Source organism: Desmodus rotundus, chromosome 7, assembly GCF_022682495.2.
Source record: "Desmodus rotundus isolate HL8 chromosome 7, HLdesRot8A.1, whole genome shotgun sequence".
NCBI lineage: Eukaryota > Metazoa > Chordata > Mammalia > Chiroptera > Phyllostomidae > Desmodus > Desmodus rotundus.
In genome coordinates this window covers 92,369,382-92,392,250 of record NC_071393.1, presented here as the reverse complement: position 1 = coordinate 92,392,250, position 22,869 = coordinate 92,369,382, and the positions used below count along the sequence as shown (strand labels likewise).

The window sequence follows — 22,869 nt, the reverse complement described above, 5'->3', positions numbered from 1 at the left end:
TTGTACCTTAGATTTCTTGTAACATAGGAATTCAATGGTTTTTAACAACCTTCCCAGTTCTTACCGCTTATGTTCATTTGAAACTATAAGTAGCAAATTATCTCTTTTTGGCATTTCTGGACGTGGACAACAAATGGCCATTAACTTCGATAACAGCAACCCTATGGGAATAGAAGGTGCTGATCTGCTCCCTCAAACACTCCAGAAATATTAATCTAGGTTCAGGTTCTGTCTAGCACTAGTAACATTTTTTTGTATACTAATTCTTTGAAAATTGGTAAAGCAGGGATGTTAAATCCAAATATATTAAAACTCTCTTACAATTGTGCTGAACTTGGGAGTCTGCCGTGCGTTTAACTCCGAAGTTCCCCAGAGCAAAATGTTTCACAATTTCGGGTCCTTGGGAGAAACAGCACTGAGGACAGCAGTGCCAAACACGTGTACAAATTCACAAAAGAACAACACGGTGTTCAGGGAGGACTTGGAGGCAGCTCATCTTGGCTGGACAAGGTGAGCTACCAATTGTGTCTTGGTTCTGGCCCCACTATGGCCCTATCTGTCCTGAAAACAGTGGCTTTCAACCCTGGCTGCCCTTTAGAATCACCTGGGGTTGTGGGGACACGCTGATACCCAGGCACACCCCCACAACACAGATTTGTCTGGCTTGAGACTCAGGCTTGGGCCTTAAAATTCATCAGGCGATTCTAATGTGCAAAGCAGGGCTGAGAATAACAATGCTAGCCAGCACTTCGCAAACTTGAATGTGCACACAATATAGTGGGGAACTTCTCCAAAATGTAGATTCTGATTCAGAAGTTTGGGGTAAGGCCTAAGATTCTGCACTCTCATGAACTCCCAGGTGCTGCCAGTGCTGGACCACAGTTTGTATAGGAGGGGGCTACATGATTCAGCTACTCCAGGAAGGCAGCTAAGTGCCCTGCCCTTGGTGGCCCCCAGAAAAGTGGCCGCAGCATTACCAGAGTACTTGCTGGAAATGCAAATTCTCAGGCCCCACCCCTGACCTACTGAGTCAGAAAAAATGGGGGAGAAGCCCAGGGACCTGTGTTTTATTTAACAAGCCCTCCAGGTGATTGCAATGCAGGCTAGAGTTTGAGAACCACCAGTAATAACAAAAACAGCTAATGTGTGTTGAGCTCTCACAGGTGTTAGGTACTATGCTAAGAACTCTGCACACGATTAGATCATCGAGTCCTCACGACCACACTACTAGTGGAGGACAAAACAGAGGCTTAGCGCAGTTGCCCACATTCACACAGCCGCCGAGCAGTGGAGCTGGGGTTCGAGCCCACATGATGTGACTCTAAGGTCCAAGTTGTTAGCCCTTCCCAGGTACCGCCGACAGCCAGTAGCACCCTACGACTCTCTCCTCCTGTGGGTATGTACAACCTAGAGACGACTCATTATCTTGGAAAAGACATGCGTTTCCACTTCACCTACATGAAGATAGAGATTCACCTGGCTGAATACACATAGAGTGTACAACTGTTTTCTGCCAGGGCAGAGGCATCAAATGAAAGCAATGACCATTATCTGCCCTGGCTGACATGGGTCAGTTGGCTGGAGTGTTGTCCCATAAACTGAAAGGTCGAGGGTTCAATCCCCAGTCAGGGCACATATCTAGGTCGTGGTTTGGTCCACATTTGGGGCACATGTGAAAGGCAACAGATCGATGTTTTTCTCTCTCTGGAATCAATGAATATATCCTCAGGTGAGGATTTAAAAATAAAAACAAAAAACCATGAACAATATTTACCATATCCTGGCCGAGAGGTGGCAATGAGTCGAGCTCACTGAGGTCGTCCTGGGCCTGCTGGACGGCGTGCATGCTCGTGTTGATGGTCCCCATGAGGGCCTGCTGGGCTGAGGTCTGCAAGGACAGATGGACACCAGGTGGTCACACTCCCATTTCCCAGCACAGACACAGCCCTCTATACAAAACAAGGTGACTGTGAACTCTGGCTGGAGACTAAGTGGCCCAGGGAACAGCTCAACAAGTGCCCAAACCACCGCCCATTGGAGAACTTAATTAGCTGGTAAGGAGGCTCAGAAAGAGTCCCTACAGGGCAGCCAAGGGGAGCCAGTCCTTGAGTGCTGAGGACTAAGGATCTCAGACATGGGAAACCTGTGTTACATCAGAACTCTTCTTGGTAAACCAGTAAGGATTCCACCTAAACCTATAGCCAATGTGCTTCTTCAGAGTCAAATTATTTCTGAACTTTTAGTCTCTTCAGCTTTCAAACAGTTCTTGCCCAATAGCACAGGATCCCTGAGCAGATTCGAGACACTGTAGCAGGTAGCCGGTCCTGGTGGAAGGAGCCATGACCCACTCACGGGAAATTGTGGCTCACTACAGACCCGTTCTGTTTCTAAGACTCTCCAAGGGATATCTGGGCTAATTAGCAGCTTAATGCTGCTATGGCAGGGAAGCCTGTTTCAACCTCTGAGTCACCAGGCACATGGAGAGGTCATTGTTTCTCTTCCAGCCCCAGGGGACAATTGTGATCCCAGACAGGAACTTACCAGAGCCACCCAATTAAAAGAAAACCTGCTGAGTTAGGCGTCAGGACAGCACAGCTGAAGAGCAGTGGTCCAGACAGGAACTAGCAGGAGTGTGGATGACATACAACCTATCCACATGCTGGTACCCTTCCCTGCACACCAGGTGGCATGTGGGCATGCGGGGCGAGTGCCTGTGAAGCCTCACCAGTGGGGGCATGTGGCCTCGGTGCATCTGCCCAACCAGGACCTGCTGCTGCGGCGAGGGCATGCTGCCAACGTTGAAGGTCTCAGGCCCGCTGGAGCCCGAGCGCATCACGGCCGGCAGCGCCACCGAGCCGTGCTCCACCTTCCCGGTCCGGTTGAACTGCTGTTGCAAGATGGTGGACCTGCAGGGGTAGGGCAGTTTGGGTAACCGTGAGGTGGCTGCACGCATGGAATGTCATGAAAGACACCACAGGTGTCATGAATGTTTGCTGCTTCATGCTATGGAGGCCAGCCTCAAAGAGGCATGTATAAACAGAACTGTAAACACAGAAGCAGACTAAAATGCTCCACGGAGGAAGAACCCTGAGATGAATGTATTTAAAATAGTAATATAAATAACCACTCCCAATGTGTTTAATAGGTTCATGGTATATGCAATTCATTGGGGAAAATATCACAAATAGTCCTATAACGTGGATGTTCCAGGCATAAATGAGTTTGGATACACTGACCTATTCAGTAAATCCTACTGAAATAGCATTCATTCAACAAATACCATCTACTGCGTGCCGGGTTCTATTCTAGGCACTGGGGACATAGACCACTTATCCCTAGCCCGAAGGGAGAAGTATGGAAACAAACTTAAAGAGAATCTCCCACAGCCTAGATCCCCTACTGCAGGTCCCATGCCATTGTCCATGGAGGATGTCCAAACACCTTTGGAGCCTGATGATGGGACAGACTTAGCACCCCTTCCAGATGATTTCATCTTAAGTCTGGGAAGACTCTTAGGGCATCCAGTAAAAAATAACACATCATTGTTTTTACTTCTTAATATTTTCTTCAAATGAACGGTAAATGCAAAGGCCTTCATATGCAGTTAGGAAGTCTGAGGATGGCATATCTGCCTCAGTCGCCTAGTGGACAAACCCACAGGGGAGTCTGCGTGTGTGTGTGTGGGAGGGGGCAGGGGCCCCTGGCCCAGGGTATTCAAGCCAACATGGATCACTCCCCATTGTCCAGGGCAAAGCGAGGGAGCCGTGCAAGCACACCAAGCAACAGGCGTCCATGGAGAAACATCAATGGCTATGGAGGGAGTGACACAGGGAGGGTGGTCTCCGACCTCTGAGAAGGTGACCTGCCTGCTGAGATCTCACCAATGTTTAGTACAGGGAGAAGTGGAAGGTCTAACGATGGGGCCACCCTGGACCACTCTTCCTGTCTGCCTTGATCTGACCCCATCTGATGCCGTAGATGGTGGCCCTAGGCAGGGGAAGGAGTCCCAGCAGTCTGGGCTCAGATACTTAGCTCTTCCTAGGTCAAGCACAAGTGCAGCAGGTCCTCTGAGGTGAATGCCTCACCCTGTCAGTAAGCACTAGCTTACAAATTTCCATCTAATGGTCATTAATAATTCTAAGAGCTCAAGGTGTTCTGCCAGAGGGAGCAAGTACATCAAGTTTGGTTCCAACCTGTGTACTAATAGGACAAATGTAACAACACCTTCAAGAGGTGATTATGAAGCAACTTGTGAGAAAGTGCAGGGTGGCAATGTCAAAGAAACAGCTACTATGACTAAACAAGTTCAAGTGCTGGGCTATCTGGAGTCGTCTGGCAGTGCACTATAGGAAATATCACAGGACTGCATCTGAGTCCTGGATCTGCCACATGAACGCATCTCAGCGGACTTTCGGGAGCTTCAGGCTTCTCATCTATGAATTGCGGATGATGACACCTGGGTACCTCTTCCATAGGGTGTTGTCGAGACAAAGTGGGACGCCATGGGGACACACACAGTGAAGCAAAGACAAAGAAGTTATTACAATGCTCTATTTAACACAAAGGGCTGGCTGCTCAGGTTTCCAGTCAAGTGTTACTTAGTACATGTTACCTGATTTTAATAAATCTGTTTGCTCATCTATAAAATGGGGCTAAATTGAGATAAGTTCTGAGTTTAAAATGATGATGATGATGATGATGACAACAACAGCAAACATTTATTCTGTGTCAGGCACTGTAACATGTGCTTCATTAGTAGGTTAGTCATCAAAATAAAGCTTATAAGGAGATATGATTATTACTCCCATTGTTTGGATGAAATCAAGGGGGGCAGAAAAAATTTCACAATGTCTGCAAGACCACAAATTAAAAACCAGCCCCCAGATTTGAACCCAAAGTTTGGCCCCAAGTCCATGTTCTTAACCACTTCCCTCTGCAGCATCTCAACATGTGTATCAAGTGTGGCATGTAGCAAGTGGTCCATAAACAGTAACTGTCCCCTGGCTGGATCCCTCCCCACAAAGGGACAGAATCAAACAAAAGCTCACTCTCCGGCCCTTTGACGAAAATGATGCTGTTTATGAGGTTTCCATCAGAAATGCAGAATAGGACTCCTGAATGTTCACTGTCTCTAGAGATGGAGTTAAAGACATCTTATTCAGTGTCTCCTTTAAATCGTTAACCCCCATCTTTCCAGACACCCCTAACACGGATGCTGATGGTCTGGGACCACACTGCACGAAGCAAGACTCATCACATCAGCCACTGCCTCTCCCCCACGTGAGGCACTTCAGAGCAACAGGCCCCAGAGCCGGCAGGAGAACCCCTGCCAGGCAGTGAGAAGGCAGCTCTCCAGCGCTCTTCACAATACTTACTTTTTGGGGGAAACAGACTCTTCTAACATAGTTGATTCCTCATCACCCTCTAGTCCAAATCGATCTTTACTTTGTTTCTGGAGGTAAAACAAGATACAGAATCAGAAGGTCTTTACACAAGAACCATTTAAAAGGTGCCACACACACAAAAATGTTGAGGTGCCTATCCAATTCCTTAGACTAAATATTTAATAAGTTATGGGTGATAAAAGCAATTATAACAATAAAAAGGAAATACACTACTTAATATATAGAGAAATATAATGTCTTCTGCATTTAATATTATTGCACAAGCCTAACTTTACATAGTTAAAAGCAAGATGCAGATACTAGTATTCTAGTAGAACGTGGTTCTTTCAATGGGCTGTATGTAGAAGCTCTAGAAAATCTGTCTGTATACCACTACGGCATACAACCCTATTGTATTTGGGGAAACAAAACAATAACATGAAAAACACAAAGAGCATTTTCAGGCCCTCAGTCTGGGTTTCTACAGAGGCTGGAAAGTGTACATAACCACCTAGAGAGGAAGATGCCGAGGGTTAGTTAGGCTCATTCATTAGCTAAGAGAGGCACTATTGCTAATTACCTAGCAGTCAGTGATACAAATGAGCTGCAGCAAAATCAGAAATTTTCATAGGATCTTGAGGTCAAAGACCACACACTCAAACAATCTCAACATCAAAGATTAAACGAGAGTAAAGTACTTCAGATAAGCGCTGCCCCTCGCCGCCGCCCCCTCCCACTCCCCCCCCCCCGCCCCCGCCCCTGCCCAGGTAGCTACATCATCTAAACTGAATAGTAATAAAGAGGCCTTGCTTTTCCAATTTGCTTCAGTATGAAATACCTTTTTGAGGATGATGTCAATGTAGCCTGCAATCAGCTGGGATATTTGCTCTCCCTCGGTGGTTTGTACTGAATAGTAACTTTCCTGATACTCCCCAAAATCCTGGAGGGGGAAATAAGTATTAGAAGAAATATAACTATATCAAATACATCAGTTTTAAAGGTGAGAAGGTTCAGGTTCAAGATGGCATAGACTCACATGTCCCTGATCTTCCCCTCTAAGTACAACTAGACACCCTAAAACTTGTCTAACAAACAATGTTAAAAGGGCTCTGAAAGCTAAAAAGGTGAGCTAGCTAGGAGACCTCAGGACTTGAGAAACCACATCTGGTGAGTTCCCGGGTTTTATTTCATATCCCTTTACTCGCAACATTTGGTGTTTGATAGGCCTGACACTTGGAACCTTCAACAAGCAGTTTTTGAAAAGCCTGTTCACTCTGGCCAAAGGACCAGAAGAGAGGAAGCCCAGCAGGGACCTAGCTGGGAGTCCCAGCCCAGCTCCACAGTCTGGGCTGGTGTTCACTGGCAGCTACAGAGCAGTTAAGTCCGGGCCATCCCAGCCCCTGCTCCACAGCCCAAGCAGGTGGGGGGCCCTGATCCTTTTGCAACAGTGGCCACTGTAAGTCTCCCTACCCTCCACCCATGGTGTAACAAGACTCAGGCCCAGTGGCTTCTGTGTCCCCGACTAAAGGTCACCAAGCAATAACAGGTGGCCTACAGAAGTGCTTTCTCCCCTCATAGACAGCAGTATCAAGGTTTGAAGAAGAATCTCAGCAGTGTCAAAAGAATGAAATGACCCAGGAGAGCACTGCAAGGGTTCAGAAAATGAAATGTCATTGCAACTAAAGCCCACCAAGGTGGGCTACAACACTGCACACTAACTCTAAATAAGGTGGCTGGCAAAACAGAAAATTTACCTAAGATCAAGGGTCTCCAAATATACAACCAAAATACCTAGGATACAAACGAAAATCACTATTTACGATAAGAACTGGGACAACTACAATGTGAATAAGGAAAGATAATCAATTGATGCCAATACTGAGATGAATCAGATGTTGGGATTATCTGATAGGGGGTTTTAAGTAGAAATCATAAAAAATATTTCAACTATCAATTAGAAATTCTCCCAAAACAAGTAAAAAAAATTAGAAAGTCTCAAAAAAGAAACAATAAATCATTACAGAGAACTAAGTAAAAGTTTTAGAACTGAAAAATGCAACAACCAAAATAAAAAATTGACAGGACAGACTAAATAGTAGAGAGGAGATGAGAGAGGATAGAATCAGTAATCGAATTTAGTCAATCAGAACAACAGAGAGAAAGTAGGCAAACAAACAGAGCTTCAGGGATATATGGGACAATAACAAAAGATTTAACATCCATATCAACATCAGAAATCCCAGAACTGCTGTTGGAAATTGACAGAATAACTAGACAGAAAATCACAAGGATACAGAGGACTAGACCACCACCGTGAACTAGCAGGCTCTAACTGACATCTATAAACACTTCACTCAGCAGAACACACATTCTTTTCAATCACACGGAGAACATTTTCCAAGAATGATCACATCCTGGGATATAAACAAATCTAAAAATGCTAAAAAGGTAAAGTCATATATAACATGTTCTCTGACCGTAACACAATCAAAGTAAAAATCAGTAACAGACAACAGGAAAATCTCCAAATATTTGGAAGTTAAATTAAGGCTGGGAAGAAGAAAATATTACATGTTATAAGCCTACATTCACTCTTATACTTCAATAAAAATAATGATAATTCATTTTTTGTTTGTTTTTTTGCTTAAGATAATTACTGAGATTCATAACTGTTTCTTATTTTTAGGTAAATTTTTGTTTTTAGCAATGCAGTACTTACTTGGACCTAGTTTAAAAAGACCAATATTAATAAAAGTTATATAATAAAATATAGCTGTCTCCTACCCTACACATTCCCGCCTTCACTTTCTAGCCCCCTCAACACTTTCAACCCTTTTAAGCAGGGTCTTCTACTATAAGTCCTGGCTTAACACCATCCCAGGTTCTGTGACTTTACGGGAAACGGTGCGTAATGAAACAAGTTTTACCAGAGGCTGATTGATGTAAACCAGAGTTAAGTTCCTACGGCATCTCCTCAACATTATAATCAAATGACGTTATTTGAAGACTTGCTGTATTTCTAAATAAGATGTTTAATTTCTTGATTTTTCTATTTTACTTCCTACAGTGAAAAATTAGAATGCAGTTCTGAGTATGAACAGTCATTTTTAAGGGCCATAGAGATTCAGCTGTTACTGACTATAAGGAAAGAAGGTACATTTTCTGGAGATTTCTTCCAATTGGCATGAGTCTATCAACTGATGATCAAATTAGGTAACTAATTACTCCACGGTCACCCCCTTACACCCTTTTTTTTGATGCCCTATTATGAGGTCCTTGCCTCAAGGCCAGCTGATTCTAAGAGTATTCTGTATAGCTGGAGAATAGTACATACACCCTAGGAGTTGTGAAGAAGTTGACAAATTTTAAAGATTTTTAAAAATTGTCTTATTGCTCAACTTGCCCTGCTAATTCTCACATGTAAGTGTGACTGTTACTTGCCCTGCTAATTCTCACATGTAAGTGTGACTAGTACTTGCCCTGTTAATTCTCACACGTGAGTGTGGCTGTTAGTTAAGGCTACACAGTAACCCCATAAGAGCAAATATTGAGGTGGGGAGGAGGAGTTTGGAGGTCTGAAGGCCTAAAACAAACACGCTTTGTTCATCCGGGCCATGTGTTTCACACTGAGCAACCTATCAGCATCATCTCATTTGATTGTAGCAACTCTGTGAAATGGGTTTCACTCTCCCCATTTTACAGCTGAGAAAATGAAGGCTCAGAGAGAACAGGTCACTTGAACAGGGTCATAGAGCTCGGAAATGACAAGCTGGTTGTGAATACTTCCACTACACAGCAAGCTCTCTCTCTAGGCAGGTGGGAAAAGACACCTCAGCGAGATGTCACAGTTCTTAGGTACTTCTAAAACTAGAGACAAAGAAGGAGTCTTTGTATGGGCCTCGGAGCTTTAGAGAGCTTCCTTTTTGGGTGTCCTGGGGATGGCATCAGGGACATAGAATGCTGAGATAATCCTGTGAATGGCTCTTTCCAGTTAAGGAGCTTAGACGGTCTTACTTGGTGCCACCAGAGAAGAAGGGGTGGCCAAGGAGACCCGGCTTTTGCACATATCCATCAGGTCTCAACTAGTGCCCACCTCTGCCCCATGGTCTCCCCCCATCTGTCCCTTCCCACACTGCTCACTAAGGCCAGGGAAACCCAGTGGGCTTGTACTCTTTCTCCTGCCCATAATATTGCCCAAGGCCTCGTGGGCCTCCTCGTTGCCCTCTGCCGGTCCCTACCAACGTGAAGCTCTTGGGTGAGGCTGCCCAGCGCTTGACTGTGGTGAGCGGCCACTCCTGCAGCACTTCCTTGGTCTTCTCATCCACGCGCATCACCGAGTCCTTGGTGATCCCCAGCAGGCGGGGCACCAGCTTGTTCTTGCCTTTCATCTTTTCCTGAAACAGGAGACACGGAGGGTGAGCGCTCTTCCTCTGAACACATCGGATTTTGCCAACGATCAGTGATTCTGCAGTGTTTTACCTGTGGTCAAGTTGCACACACTGTTTCAAAACAGGCAGGACTACTGACTCTTAAAAATCTTTACGATGATTAGTTTTAATAATTTTTTTAAAGAAAGAGTAATCGTGCCTGTTAAAATAATGAATTCCTCCCTATCACTCATGCCAAAACAAATTCAAGATAGGTTAATAATTTAGGACAAACATATAGGTAAATATTTTTGTCCTCACTGGGTAAGAAATGATTTTTTAGCACAAACACCAAAATAAAAAAAACTAGAAAGGAAAAGATTAATAGCTTTAACTACAAAATATATGACCTTCAATAAATCTACAAAGAGAGAGAGGTAGGAGAAAAAGAGACCTCACCATAAACAAAATGCAAGAGCAAATACCTGGGAAATAAATATTTACATCAAATACAAAGATAAAAAGTTTCAGATGCTATGTATGTGAAAGATTATCGTACATCAACGACAGTAATTAGCAAAGAACATAAACAGGAACTGTTAAAGTAATAATTAGACAATAAGTATTCATAAGCAATTGGATAAATTTTCATGCATATAAAATGGCAGATTTAAAAAAAATTAATACTCAGAACTGAAGAAGGTGTAAAGGAGAACCGCTACTGATGGTAATTTAAAGTGGCAAAGCCTTTATAGAAGAAAATGTGTCAATAGTGATCCAAAACTTGAGAAATGTTTCTACTTTGACACATCTTGCTTTTGGAAACTTATTCAAAAACAAGTTATAAATGGGTATGAAGATCATGCTGCAAGATGGCGCAGCTAGAGTTTATCGTAGTGAAAAACTAGAAATAACCCAATTTTCAATAACAGGGGATTTGACAAATTATGAAACTTGCAAATAACAGACTACTCTGTAACTATTAAAAATCATATTATAAGAAAACAATTGAAATCATGGCAATGCATTACAAAGACAAAACAGTTTTATAACACAACCTAAAGGAAATAAAATTTAAGCATAAATGTTAATTAAAATATTAAAAGAAAACAAAAAATAAAATTTCATTGTGTGACAAAATGGTGGCAATGATCATCTCAAGTGATTTGTATTATTTTCTTGTGCTTTTCCTTATTCCCAAATTTCACTTAATACCCATCTTTTTGTTGTCAGGGAAAAAAACCAAACTCTTCCAGTAATATTTGCTGAAACCGAGCAAGCCTCCACCACGATTCTGCCAGGAGTACACACAGGAACTAGCACACACAAGGTGAGCGTATGTAAGTGGGTGTGAGTACAGGAGGACAAGCACTCGAAACAGGGCAGGAGTGTGCTATATGCTAGTAAACATTTTCCATTAATTTTCAAAGCATCCCCTAAATGTTGGCAGCATTGGCGGCGGCATCATCATCATCATCATCATCATCATCCCTGTTTTGAAATGAAGGGAGCAGCAACTTGCCCAAGGCAGATAGTAGTGAGTGTAAAGCCGTGATCAGAACACAATTTTGAGCTCAAAAATGCCTCTGATTGGAAGAACAGCCTGTCTACCACAGTGGACTTCGTCTGGTGGAAATAGTTAGAAAAAATCGCAATACCCCCGTGCAGCCCCCAGGGGCAGTCCATAAACTGTCAGATGGTGAAGGTCACAGCACACCCCCAGCATCACCCCAGGAGGAGGACATAACAGCATCAGGAGCCTGTGGGGGTGGCTGAGGAAAGACATACGCATTCTAAGACCCTGCCAACCCTTATAAAAACAGAGAAGAATCTTTGTGAAGAGAGGCTGGTTCCACAAGAGGTGAAATCAGTGCAGGGGGAGGATGCCACTTAGTCAAATTTGGCTTCGGGAGCCACACAGGGACTTGGGTGGAGAGGCCCTAGGCAGCTAGTTCAGTAACACAGGGCTGACACCAGCCCAGTTGCTGAGACCAGAACGGGGATCAGAGATTAGATCTGGTTTGCAGCTTCTGCCTTCCTCCTTGCCCACCTGCACCTCTCCAGTGAGGGGCTTCGGGCTGAGGGAACGCAGGGTTGTGCAGGACTGCCCCGACTCTCGTGGAGACCGTTCTGGCCTGGGAGAAGCCACAGTGGACAAGCTAACAACTCACAGTGGGCGTTCCTTCAGAATGTCACAACTGGAGTAAAAATTTCAGGAAAGACCATCACTCAGCAGAACGAACACCATCAATGGACAAAATTATTTCAGTGCCTACCCACGAAAAATTGCACAGTGCTGGAGAAAGTTGAAACAGAGCGAATGATGCCACTCTGTGCTAGGGAAGACCTGCCTTCTGCCCTCAGCCGCAAAGCCTGCCTGTTAGGAGAGGGTCCCCAGGCAATAAGGCTCCCTTTTCTTCCCTGTATCTCACATCTTAAACCACTCCATCTCTCTCCTTTCCAGCCTTCAACTATACAGACCAGCATCCTTTTACCTCTGGGAGGCCTGTATTTCGTACACAGACACACAGAGACTGCAGCTGTGATTTTGCCAGCTACTCAGCAACTTGTCTCTCAAGGTAATAAATACTTGTTAGGTTGGTTTTGCTTTGAAGATGTCTGGAGCTTGCCTAACTTCGAGGCAGGAGGCAGGAGAATGCGTGCATTCTACAAGGAGAAGCAGCATCCATTAATCAGGCACAGCCCTCCTCTTTCAAGCCCATCTCAACCATTGCTGTGGGTTCAGCCCTGGGGGCTGGCTGTGATCAAGCCTGCTCTGCCCCAGGCTCTTCCCACAGGTGTGGGGAGTGGCCTGCCTTACATCTGAGATTCAGAATGGGGGGCGGGGCGGGGGTGGTGAGAAAGAGAGACAAGTGCTTTGGCATGCTGTGGTTCCGGGCCCCTGCCTTCTGCAGCCTGAGCCCCAGATACCGCAATGCTCACCACTGCTCCACATTGGCCACCTGCCAAAGTGCTGGCCTGTGTGCTTTGCTGTACCAGCAGTGTACCTGTTTCTTTATGAGGCACGTCAGAAAGACATGGCTGCTTACGAGCAAAACTGGGTGTTAAAGACCCTGTTTGTTAGCCATTTCTCTCTCTAAAAACAGCTGGCAATCCATTTGGACTTAACTTGTGATTCTGAGGTGCTCTGAAGACCCTCGGTGATACTTTCACATTTCAGGGGAGAAGGGGGACGGCTCCCCAGGCCTCACCTTGAGGCTCTGGTTGTGATGCAGGCAAAGTTCAAAGAAAATTTAGAAGTGAAACGGTTTACACAAGGATTTTGTGGAATGAAACAGGATCCTTTGCAGGTCGTGGGAACTGCCTTACCATTGCTTATGAGGTTTTGATGAGATCACAATACAGTGCAAAAGAAGTCAATGAAAGAGGAAAACCATAGACATTATGGCTCCCATTTATTGAGACCTTATATGCAACAGCTCCCTTTTCTATATTATCTCATTTAAACCTCATAAAAAGCCACAGTTTTACAGGTGAGCAAAGTGACAAAGGCAGAATCCAAACCCAGCCTATCTTTTCGAAGTGCATGCCCCTAGCCACTGAGGATACTGCCACATTACGCTGTTCTCTGTGGGCTCATTACAGGCTTACAGACATTCTCTGTATCTGAGTCAGCACACTACAGCCCCTGTTAAATCCAGCTTTTTGCCTATTATTTCTTTTTTATTGCCTGAAAGCTAAGAGTGAAGTTTCTATTTTTACATGGTTGAAAAAAATCAATAAAGGAATATTCCGTGACATGAAAATCATATGAAATTTAAATTTCAGAGTCCATGAATAAAGTTTTACAGCAATGGATCCCTGCTTACTCATTTACATATCGCCTCTGGCTGCTGTCACACTGAAGGGCAGAGCTGAGTGCTATGGCTGGCAGAGCCTAAGATAGGTACTACCTGGCCCTTTGCTGAAAAAGTCTGCCAACCGCTGCTCTACACAGTGGACACTCAAAGCCAATTAAAAGCTGGCAGGATTCAGGGCCAGGGATTAGGGGGATGTGGAAAGAGTGAAGGGTCTAGGCTAACAAAATTTATGAAACATCCTTACATTCCAGGTACTACACTTGTTCACATACACGAGTTCACTTAATCTTTATTACAGCTACCATTTTTCAGATTGAGAAACTGAGGTTTAGGAAGTCAAGTATGTCTTTCAAGGTCACAGGTGTTTCTATTTGCTATTTCTCACATAGGTGTATTTTGCCAGCCTGGATTATAGGCCAATCTTCCTGATTCCAATGCCTGAGCACTTTCTATTAGAACAAGAAAGTGCAACACCCAGTATTAGGACAAAATATACATAGATTTTGAAGAAAATATGATGAAAGTGTCTATAAACATATCAAACTAATTCTCTGAGCCATGTTGTTTGTGTTAAATATCAGTATTTAAATGCATAGCAAATTATTTCATCAATTAATTTAAAATGTCTAATTGGAGCCAATAAAAGTAGTCAATGAGAAGCTAGGACCACTCACTTTTCTTCCTAAATTATGCCAATGTACCTCCTTCACAACTCAATGTTCATGTTGGGGATCAGAGAAATTTGTTATTACTCAAGCCTTTATTTTTTAAAATATTTTATTTATTTAATTTTTAGAGAGAGGAAGAGAGGGAGAAAGAGAGGGAGAGAAACAGCAACATGTGATTGCCTCTCATGCGTCTCCTGCTGAGGACCTGGCCAGAAACCCAGGTGCTCTGGGTGGGGATCGAACAAGCGACCCTTTGATTTGCAGGCTGACACTTAACCACTGAGCCACACCAGCCAGGGCTACTTAAGCCTTTAAAACACTTAGTATCCCTTTGGCATACAATTTGTGTGTCCGTGTTATTCTACACATGATCTTTTTCTATCATATATTCTAAATGGCTGTAGTGACTTATACACACATACAAATACATAGGGTTTTTATTCACGTTGTTAACATATGTCTTGTTTATTTACTTGATCAATCTTAAAATCTAAAAACTAAAATGACGGTGCATGTTGTTATGACATGTACAGTAATCTGTAGGCTGAAAATGATAAAACATTGACCAAAAAAAAATCAAAGACGACTTAATACCATGTTCATGGATTGAAAAACTCAACAGAGTAAAGGTATCCATTCTCCCCAAATTGATTTATAAACCTAAAGTTAACTCCTATCAAAATCCTAGAAAACTTTTTTGTGAATATAAACAAAGGTATTTTGACAGGTACGTGGAAAGGAAAAGGATCTAGAAATCACTAAAACAATTTTGAAAAAGAAGAAAAAAAGTAAAGAAATCACTCAGCGTGATGATAAGGCTTACTACATAGCCAAATTGATAAAAAACAGGGTGACATCAGCAGAGGACAGACACATTGATCGATGGCACAGAACAGAGAATCCCAAAATAGACCCACACAAACGTGCTCACTTGAATTTTGACAATGATACAAAAGCACTCCCAGGGAGGAAGAACAGGCCTTTCAATGAACAGTGCTGGAGCAACTGGACACCCATGGGCCAAAGGAAACCTTGACCTGAACTTTACACCTTATACAAGACGAACTCAAAAGAATTCACAGACCCAAAAGTAAAATGGAAAATTATATACCATTTAGAAGAAAACATAGGAGAAAAATCTTTGGAGCCTAGAGCTAGACAGAGTTCTTAGACATAATAATAAGCAACAGCCATATAAAGAAAAAATTGATAAAATACTCCTCTCATCAAAATTAAGACTATTTGCTCTGTGAAAGAGCTGGTTAAGAGGTTGAAAACACAGCTTAAAAAAAGGAGAAAATATTTGCAAACCACATCTAACAAAGGACTTGGACTTAGAATATGCAAAGAATTTCAAAAACTAAACAGTTAAAAAATTGAATCAGAAAATTGGCAAAAAACACGAACAGACATTTCACTAAATAGGATATACAGATGGCAAATAAGCACATGAGATGTTCAAAATCATTAGCCATTAGGAAAATGCAAATTGAAACCACCATTAGATATCATTAAACACCTACTAGAATGGCCCCCCAAAAAAAAATCACCAAGTACTCGAGAGGAAGAACTGGATTACTCACACATTGCTGGTAAGAATGTAAAATGGTAGAGTCACTCCGGAGAACAGTTTGGCAGCTTCTATAGAACTAAATATGTTCTTACCACATGGTCCAGCAATTGCATTCCTGGGCCCTAACTCAAAGGAATGAACACTTACATTCATACAAAAACCTGTACACAAATGTCCATTGCAGCTTTATTCATAATAGTCAAAAACTGGGATGGCCCAAACGCTCTCCCATGATGAACGGTTACACTGTGGTATATCCATACCATGGAATGCCATTCAACGGTAAAATGAGACAGACAATTGATATACATTACAACTTGGATAGATCCCAAGGGGATTATACTAAATGAAAAAGTCAGTCTCAAAAGGTTACATATTGTATGATTCCATTTGTACAACCTTTTTGAAATAAAATTGAGACGGACAACAGATTAGAGGCTGCCAAGGGTTCAGGACCGGAGGAGGGAGGAGGGAGGAGGAGGTGGGGAGCACCAGGAAGTGGTCAGTGTGTATGACCATCCCTGGGTAGCAGAGGGAACCCTGCGGTAATGGAACAGAGTTCTGTATTTGGCTATGGTGGTGGTTACACAAATCTACATGTGTCACATGTGTGATAAAACTGCACAGAACACACATACAAATGAGTACATGGAAAACAGGACATCTGAGTAAGGTCTGCACGTTGCACAAGCACGGATTTCCTAATGGTGATTCTGTACTGTAGTTACCGTTGAAGGAAACTCGGCGAAAGGTTCAGGGGACTTCTGTACTTTTAACACTTTTGAGATATAATTCACATACCATAAAATTCACCCCATTGAAGTGTAGGATTCAGTAGATCCTGGTATATTTACAGTTATGTGCAACTATCACCAGTCAACGTTAGAACATTTTCATCACCTTGAAAGAAATCTCGTAGTTTTAGCTATCACTCTCCTATCCCCCTCCCCCTCCCCCAACTCCTAAGTGACCATTAGTCTACTTCCTGTTTCTGTAGATTTGTGTATTCAGGACATTCGGATCAATGGAGTCATACAATATATAGTACTGCGTGATGAGCTTCTTTCACTTAGCATAATGTTTACCAAGCTCACCCATGCTGTGGCATGTATCAGTGCACTTTATTTCTTTTCACAGCCGAATAATATTGCACTTTATAGATATAACACTTTGTTCATCCATTCACCAGCTGGTAAACGTTTGGGTTGTTTCCACCTATGAGCTAAATACTGCTATAAACATTCACGTACAACTTTTTCTGTAGACATACGCCTTGAATTCTCTTGGTGATATATATATATATATATACACACACACACACACCAAAAAGTGGAATTGCTGGGCTGTATGCGATCTCCAATGTTTAACTGTTTGAGGAATGTCCAAACTATTTTTTAAAGGGGCCACCAGCAGTGTATTAGGGCTCCAACTTCTACACATTCACACACGCTTGTTATATTTGATTTTTTGATTCTTTGTATTACTTTCACAACTTCCTGTGAATCTATGATTATTTCAAAGTAAATGGTTAAAAATGATTTTGTTATGATCATAAGATAAATGATCATAACAATAAATAATTTTATTCCATCACTTCCTAAGTAAAGCTTAAATTAAAAAAAAATACCTTACTACATTTACCAGAACTTCCAAAATAATGTTGAAGGGTACGATGTTAAAGGGTAACTTGTTCTGACCCCAATTTTTATAGATTTCTCTCTAGCACTTCTCTATTAAGTAGGATACTGATGATGGGTTTGACATACTCTATCAAGTTGACAAAGTACACACATTCCAGCATTTTAAAGACATTTATAATGAGTGGGTGCTGACTTTTATCAAGCACCTTAGTGGCTTTATATAAAATGACCATATGATGCCATCTTTTCCCCCCAACCTTTTTGAAACATATTGACGTATAATATCGTGGAAGTTTAGTGTACAATGTGATCAACTGTTACATGTATATATTGCAAAATTACCACCACAATGAGGTTATATCTTTTACCTCTCATAATTATAATTGTTATTGTTATGTTGAGAACACTTAAGATCTTTCTTTATGACTTGCAAGTATACAATATTGTTAACTGTAGTTACAATAACGTGCATTAGATCCCCAGAACTCATTCCTCTTATAGTTACAAGTTTGTATCCTTTGATCAACATTGCATTTCCCCCACCCTAGCTCCTGGCAACCACCAATCTACTCTGATTATATGCTTATATGAAAAATGGCTTGGTGATTTTGAACTCCTTTAGCTTTTACCTTATCTGGGAAGCACTTTATCTGCCCCTCCATTCTAAATGACAGCTTTGCTGGATAGAGTAATCTTGGATGTAGGTCCTTGCTTTTCATCACTTTGAATACTTCTTGCCAGTCCCTTCTAGACTGCAAAGTTTCTTTTGAGAAATCAGCTGATGGTCTTATGGGAACAACTTTGTAGATAACTATCTGCTTTTCTCTTGCTGCTTTTAAGATTCTCTATCTTTAACCTTTGGCATTTTAATTATGATGTGTCTTGATGTGGTCCTCTTTGGGTCCATCTTGTTTGAGACTCTGTGCTTCCTGGACTTGTATGTCTACTTCTTTCACCAAATTAGGGAAGTTTTCTTTCATTATTTTTTCAAATAAGTTTTCAATGTCTTGCTCTTTCTCTTCTCCTTTCGGCACCCCTATGATTTGGATGTTGGTGTGTTTGAAGAGGTCCCAGAGCCTCCTTAGCCTATCCTCAATTTTTGGATTCTTTTTTCTTCTTGCTATTCTATGTTATTTTCTTCCTTACATTTCAAATCATTGATTTGATTCTCAGCTTCATCCCCTCCACTGTTGATTCCCTATAAATTTTTCTTTATTTCATTTAGTGTAACCTTCATTTCTGCCTTGGTCTTTTTTATGCTGTTGAAGTACCCAATGAGTTCTCTGAGCATCCTGATAACCAGTGTTTTGAATTCTGCATCTGATATTGCTTATCTCCATTTTGTTAGGTTCTTTTTCTGGAGTTTTGTTCTGTTCTTTAATTTGGGCCACATTTCTTTCTCTCATTTTGGCAGCCTCCCTGTGTTTGTTTCTGTGTATTAGGTAGAGGTACTTTGACTCCCTATCTTAGTAGTGTGGTCTGTTGTAGTAAAGCACACCAGTAAATTGGATGGGGCAGAGCCTTAGGTAATCACCAGGGCAACCCATGTTACTGCTCTGTGGCTCTGTGTGGAGGAGGGCTCAGAGAGGGGACAATGCCTCTGCCTGGACGCTGGAGTTTTGTCCAGGAGGAAGCTGTCTCCCTGTACTTGCCCTGATGCCAATCATTTCAACTTCTCCCTGTATACCACTGGTGCCCTTCCAGTTGTTGCCCTGGTACTGAAGCTCACAGGGAGTGAGTCTGTATAAGTCTTAAGTCCATTGCAGGACCTTTAAGAAGAGACTCCTGAGAATCCCGCTGTTTCTTCCGCTACCCCAACCACCACTGATTTTTATAGCCAGAAGTTATGGGGATTTATCCTCCTGGGGCTGGAACACTGGGCTGGGTGGTCTGGTGTGGGCTGGGATCCCTCCCTCCTAAGGTATCCCTCCCAATATTATCCACCACACATGGGTGTAGGACAGCCCGTTCCACATCTCTGCACCTCTTCACACCTCTCTGCATCTCTGCCCTTCCTACCCGTCTGGATGAATGTGGCTTCTTTAATTCTTTGGCTGTTGGACTTCCATACAGCTTGATTTTCTGACCATTTTGGGTGATGTTTTGTAGTCTAGTTTGAATTTTTGCTGTGGTTGTGAAAGGAGGGGAGCCATGTTTACCTACACCTCCATCTTGACTGGAAGTCTTGATTTTTGCTTTTGGTGTCATCCCAAATATCATTGCCAAGACCAAAGTCAAGGAGTTTTACCCTAGGTTTTCTTCTGGGAGTTTCATGATTTCAGTCTTTCATTTAAGTCTTTGATCCATTTCAAGTTAATTTTTGTGAGTGGTATAAGGCTCCAATCTCATTCTTCTACATGTGAATGTCCAGTTTTCCCAACACCATTTATTAAAGAGATTAGCTTTCCCCAATGTGTATTCTTGTCTCTCTTTGTCAAATACTAGTTGCTGTATGTGCATGGGTTTACCGCAGGCTCTTGATTCTGTTTCATTGGTTCATGTGTCTGTTTTTATGCCAATACCATACTGTTTTGATTACCATGGCTTTGTAATATAGGCTGAACTGAGGATGTATAATGCCTCTAGTTTTGTTCTTTCTCAAGATTCCTTTGGCTATTTGGGGTCTCTTGTGGTTCCATGAAAATTTTAGGATTTTTTTTCTGTGAAAAATGCTATTGGAATTCTGATATAAGTTGCATCGAATCTGTAGATGGTTTTAGGTGGTGTGGACATTTTAATGATATTAACTCTTTTGATCCATAAACATAGGATATTTTTTTATTCACCTGTGTCTTCAATTTCTTACAGTTTTTGGTACACAGATCTTTTACATCCTTGGTTAAATTTATTCCTAGTATTTTATTTTCTGATGGTATTGTAAATATTTTTTTTTTTAAATTTCTTTCTCACTTCATTCTATATGCTGTTGTCTCATTTGACCTATTTATCTGATTTACTAGGTTCATTATTTCAAAACAATGAATTATTCCTGAATGCTCAGTTGTACTATTTTAAAAATTAGACAAACTATGGGTCAAGTAAACTATATTTACCAAAATTAGGTTAAAAACAAAATGTATACTAAACAGGACCACTGAGTAAAAATTTAAAGTTAGCAGCACTTTACTTTATTATGTGATAGAAAATAATATTATTGAAAACCAAAATTTGAGTATCTGATATGTATATGAAAGCTGTTAGTACCTCCCACCTTCTTGACCCCGCCCTCTGTTCATAGAGATGTACTTTGAAAAAAGAAAGAGAGAAGAAAGGAAAGAAGGGAGGGAGGAAAGAAGGAAATTTCCATTACTTTTTTATTTTGCCTTATATACTTGTGTAACAGAAGAGTCTTCACTTGAGCAAATCTCTGAGACTCTGCGACAATCGGAGAAGATTTGTGCTTTGCCTCCAGTTATGCTCCTGGCCATGGATAAATTATTCTCAGGTACTAAGCTGCTTTTGGAGACCAAATTTCTTCTTTTCTGCAATTTTCTGTTCAATTTCTCTTGGTTTATTAAATTCATTGGGATGACACTGGTTGATACAATTATAGAGGTTCCAAGTGTACAACTCTATCATACGCTGTGTGTTTACCATGCAAAGTCAAAGCTCCTTCCTCCGCCACATATTTGACCTTACTTTCTAATTATATGTGGTGTGCTGGGTGCTATTTTATTTTCCCAAACTTACTGACCTACATGCCTGTCACTGAAACTGACTCTGGGTCAAATGTGATGGAAAGTGATGTAAGTGCAAGAAATGAATTTCATATGTGAAGGACTTCAAAAAATTTCAAAATAGTTGGGAAGTGATGCCACTATCAGTGGACACGCCGAAATTTGATCTCTGTCCCTGTGATGTGTTGGAACTCATCTGCCACCTGTTGCCCTTCAAATAATGAATAAAGAGAGCTTGTTCTCTAAAACAAGCAGATCTCCCCATGTGCTCATGGTGGGGGTGGGGAGCTAGGATGGTGAAAGCAGGTCAGACAAGGTCACCCTAGCTAATGTAGCACAGCCCAGTGGTTAAGAACACGGGCTTTGGAGTCCGAGAGACCTGAATTCAAGTCCATATGGCTCTAGCTGAGTCATCTCATCTTTCTGGATTCCTGTGTTGTCATTTTTAAAAGAAGTTAATAGTAATAGTTCTGCTATTGTGTTGCTGATAGAGTTAAATAAGGTACGCTTGGCATATAATTATTTACTAAATGCTATTATTATTAATATTGGGAAATGGGGTCATTACCTAGAAGGTATCAGCACCATCCAAAAATTCATTGATAGGTTAAAACTCCCACTAAATGTAAGAAACTCAACTTCCAAATTATGTTTCTTAGAAACAAAGTGATCCAGCCATACTTTCCTCATTTGCAAGGGCCCGACATTATCAGGTATAAAACGAGAGCGGTTGAAGAAAAGGAAGGACTAAAGTAGAGTATGTGAGCTCGGCATGCTCAAAGGAGAAACGAAACCTTAAGAACACACCCATGAAGGGCCTCCCTCTGAAATTCACAGGTTAGCTTTAAAAGATGCCCTCTTTCCTTCCAGTAGGAAGACAAACAATTCTGATGAAAACAGATCTAAATGCCACAGGGATCCCGGACCCATGACAAGTATACATCTTAAGTTCCTTATTTACCACAAAAAATTGATTTGGCCCTCACTTAGTCCAGGGCACTTTTGCCAGTCTTAAGTAAAACATTCTCAGAGGAAAGTCATAATGAATAAAAGCGAGCACACTCCTTCAGTGCCTTCAGAGCAGTGACAGTGGGCCAAGCCGCAGCACAGCTGCCCGGAGGAACGTGGGCAGCTAGGCGCACTCACCAGCCTCCCAGCTCGTACACTGCTTGTCTGTCTGACAGCTAAACCCGGGTCATTTTTGGCCAGAATCTGCAAATGCTAGGGGTCTAGGGAGGACAAACCAACCTTCATAGCAAACACTTTAACAAAAGAGAAAGAGGTCACACAAGTAAACGCTCTCTTCAACACCCTGCCCAACTCACCTTCACCAGGAAAAAGGACACACCATAAGTCCGGAGGGACCGGGCGAGTTTGACGTACTTGACCTTGGCTTCTATTTCACTCATCTCTCCACAGTTCTTGTGCTCCTGCAGAAGTGGCAGTAGTGGGGACCAGTTAATGCAGTTCTGCCAGCAGGCGGACTTGGTAAGAGGCAGTTATTAAACACAGTGCACGTAGTGTGGCTACAACTGGTCAGTAAGCAACACTTGTGTGGGAGACCCGTCCATGACATGTGCTCCGTCCCATTCACCCAGGGCCAGAGGACACTGGAAGCTCTAGCGCAGTGCACTTAACTGGAATTTGAGCCCAAACTCCCTACAAGGTTCATAACTACATCGCCAATTCATGTACGCGCAGCGTGGCAGGAATAAGGTCCGTCATGGTAATCCAATTTC

The 22,869-nt window shown here is 42.2% G+C and overlaps 1 protein-coding gene across 5 annotated transcripts in view; it reads right to left on the bottom strand.

The window, feature by feature from the left end:
• The window catches only part of TLN2 (talin 2), a 412,505-nt gene that overhangs the window by 139,603 nt on the left and 250,033 nt on the right, over positions 1-22,869 (bottom strand). For all 5 annotated transcript variants that reach the window (XM_053928612.2, XM_024567594.4, XM_045201599.2 and 2 more), the window contains 6 exons: positions 22,456-22,560; positions 9,623-9,778; positions 6,223-6,324; positions 5,376-5,452; positions 2,726-2,906; positions 1,775-1,888 (listed from right to left, as the gene is read on the bottom strand). In XM_053928612.2, coding sequence (XP_053784587.1) covers positions 1,775-1,888; positions 2,726-2,906; positions 5,376-5,452; positions 6,223-6,324; positions 9,623-9,778; positions 22,456-22,560 — 735 coding nt within the window. The remainder of the gene's footprint in view (positions 1-1,774; positions 1,889-2,725; positions 2,907-5,375; positions 5,453-6,222; positions 6,325-9,622; positions 9,779-22,455; positions 22,561-22,869) is intronic.